This window comes from Protobothrops mucrosquamatus, unplaced genomic scaffold (assembly GCF_001527695.2).
Source record: "Protobothrops mucrosquamatus isolate PMUCROS unplaced genomic scaffold, P.Mucros_1.0 scaffold7913, whole genome shotgun sequence".
NCBI classification, from domain to species: Eukaryota; Metazoa; Chordata; class Lepidosauria; order Squamata; family Viperidae; genus Protobothrops; species Protobothrops mucrosquamatus.
In genome coordinates, this window is record NW_015393712.1 from 10,880 (window position 1) to 13,001 (window position 2,122).

Below are 2,122 nucleotides of genomic sequence, written 5' to 3' on the forward strand. Positions count from 1 at the left end.
GCAAAACATTATCTACTCTGCCCATCACGTATAGCTCTTTTCTCTTGTGTAATCACTCTGTTAACGTACTAGCGCTGCTGCTTTGTGTGCCAAACTTTTTAACACTCCCAACATTTATGTAGTTTTCCTTGATTATGGTATTTAAGGCTACTTGAGTAGGAAAAACATTTTCCCCACACCAAACAATAGTAGGATTTCCTTTCTGTCACTGTGTGATGTTCCTGGTTAACGTTAAAATGTGACTTTTGAAAAAAAAATGTTTTCAACGTTCACAGCGGAAGAGGTTTATCTCTGCTATGGACATTTCGATGCATTTTTAACTCTGATTTACAATGAAAAGGTTTCTCACACTCTACACACTTATAAGACCACTATCCTGTGTGATTTCTGGTGTGTATGCGAAGTGACCAAGGATGGGCAAAACATTTCCCACACTGCAGACATTTGTATGGTTTCTCTCCAGTGTGGGTTCGCTGATGTTTCACAAGAGTATCTTTCCGAGAAAAACATTTATCGCACTCCGAGCATTTATAGGGCTTTTCTCCTGTATGGATTCGGTTGTGGCCTCTGAGGGAAGACGCATGAGCAAATGTTCTCCCACAGTTTAAACATTTGTAATTTTTTCCCCCTGTGTGAATTTTCACATGACTTCTAAATGCGGATGAGGTACGATAGAATCGTCCACATTCATTGCATTGATGTGGCTTCTCCCTTGTGTGGGTTTTATGATGGCCCCAAAGGTCTCCCTTTTGAGTAAAACATTTTCCACATTCTACGCATCTGTATGGCTTCTCTCCTGTGTGGAGCCTCTGATGCGTTCCAAGGTGTTGTTTTTGTGAAAAACATTTCCCACACTCCCCACATTTGTATGGTTTTTCCCCTGTGTGGATTCTCTGATGAATCTGAAGCTCTCCTAGCAAACTAAAACTTTTCCCACACTCCCCACACTTATAGCGTAACTCTCCTTTATGCCTCTCCTCATGTCTCCGAAGTTCATAAGAAAACATAAATCGTTTCTCACATTCTGGGCATTCATAAGGTCTGTCTCCGGTGTGAAGTCTCTGATGTCGCATCAGGTGTGATTTCTGGGAAAAACATTTCCCACATTCCAGGCACTTTTCCTTTTTCTCCCCTCTGTGTGTTTTCTCATGAGTCCGAAGACCTGAACTCTGGGTGAAACATTTCCCACACTCAAAGCATTTGTACGATTTTATTCCTGCATGAACCTTCTCATGGAGCCAAAGACTTGAGTTCTGAGAAAAGCTCTTTCCACATTCCCAACATTTGTAAGGCTTCTCCCCTGTGTGAAGCCTCTCGTGGTTTCTGAGGGTGGATTTCTGACAAAAAAAATTCCCACATTCAAGACACTGATAGGGTTTCTCTCCTGTGTGGATTTTCTGATGTGTAAGAAGACTTGACTTTTGACCAAAGCATAAGTCACATTTTATACATCTATAGGGTTTTAGTCTGGGGGGGTTTCTGAGACCTTTGGTGTCTGTTCCAGAGGATTTCTCACCCTCCAAACCTTGACTGGATCCACTTCCCATATGGATCTTCTTGTGAGTAAAAAGCACTGATCTGCGAGAAAAGGATTTCCCGCACTCTGAGCATTCATGGGGTTTTTTGTGGTTTTCCGGAGTGCTGATTGTGTCTGACGGGGGATCCAAGAGTTTCCCAGGCTCCATGCTTTCTGGTGACTGCTGCCTTGTGTTGATTTTCTATTATGTGTTGAATTGCAGATAAATCTTTGTTTACAATCTTTTATCTGCTGTTAGAATAAAAAAGAAATCGAGAATAATATTTTCTTCTGAGAATGGTACAGAATCACAAAATCTCAGCCTTGGAAGGGACCTTGAAGGTCTTCCAGTCCCACCCTCTGCCCAGGGTAGGGTCCCCAGTACACCCGAGACAGTGATGGAGGCCCTACATCTGTAGGAGAGATATCCTCCACTTATGACCACAGTCGGGACTGGAATTTCAGTTGTTCAGTGAAGCAGCGGTTAGGTGAGGAGTCACATGATCCCTTGGATCTACAACCATAATCCCACACTGCTGGTTGCAATCATTAAGTGATCTTGAGGGTTCTTGAGTGGGGGGAGGACCAGGCAATGGTGGTGGTGGG

At 43.1% G+C, this 2,122-nt stretch overlaps 1 protein-coding gene across 1 annotated transcript; it reads right to left on the reverse strand.

The window, feature by feature from the left end:
- Positions 1 to 485: 485 nt before the first annotated feature.
- Positions 486 to 1,685, reverse strand: LOC107300673 (zinc finger protein 239-like; the record flags this gene model as incomplete). The annotated part of the gene is made up of 3 exons (XM_029287028.1): positions 1,294 to 1,685; positions 910 to 1,041; positions 486 to 807 (listed from the first exon to the last, which is right to left on the reverse strand). Coding segments are annotated over exons 1-3 (846 nt in total), but the record flags the coding sequence as incomplete, so codon positions are not given.
- Between the last annotated feature and the right edge of the window lie 437 nt (positions 1,686 to 2,122).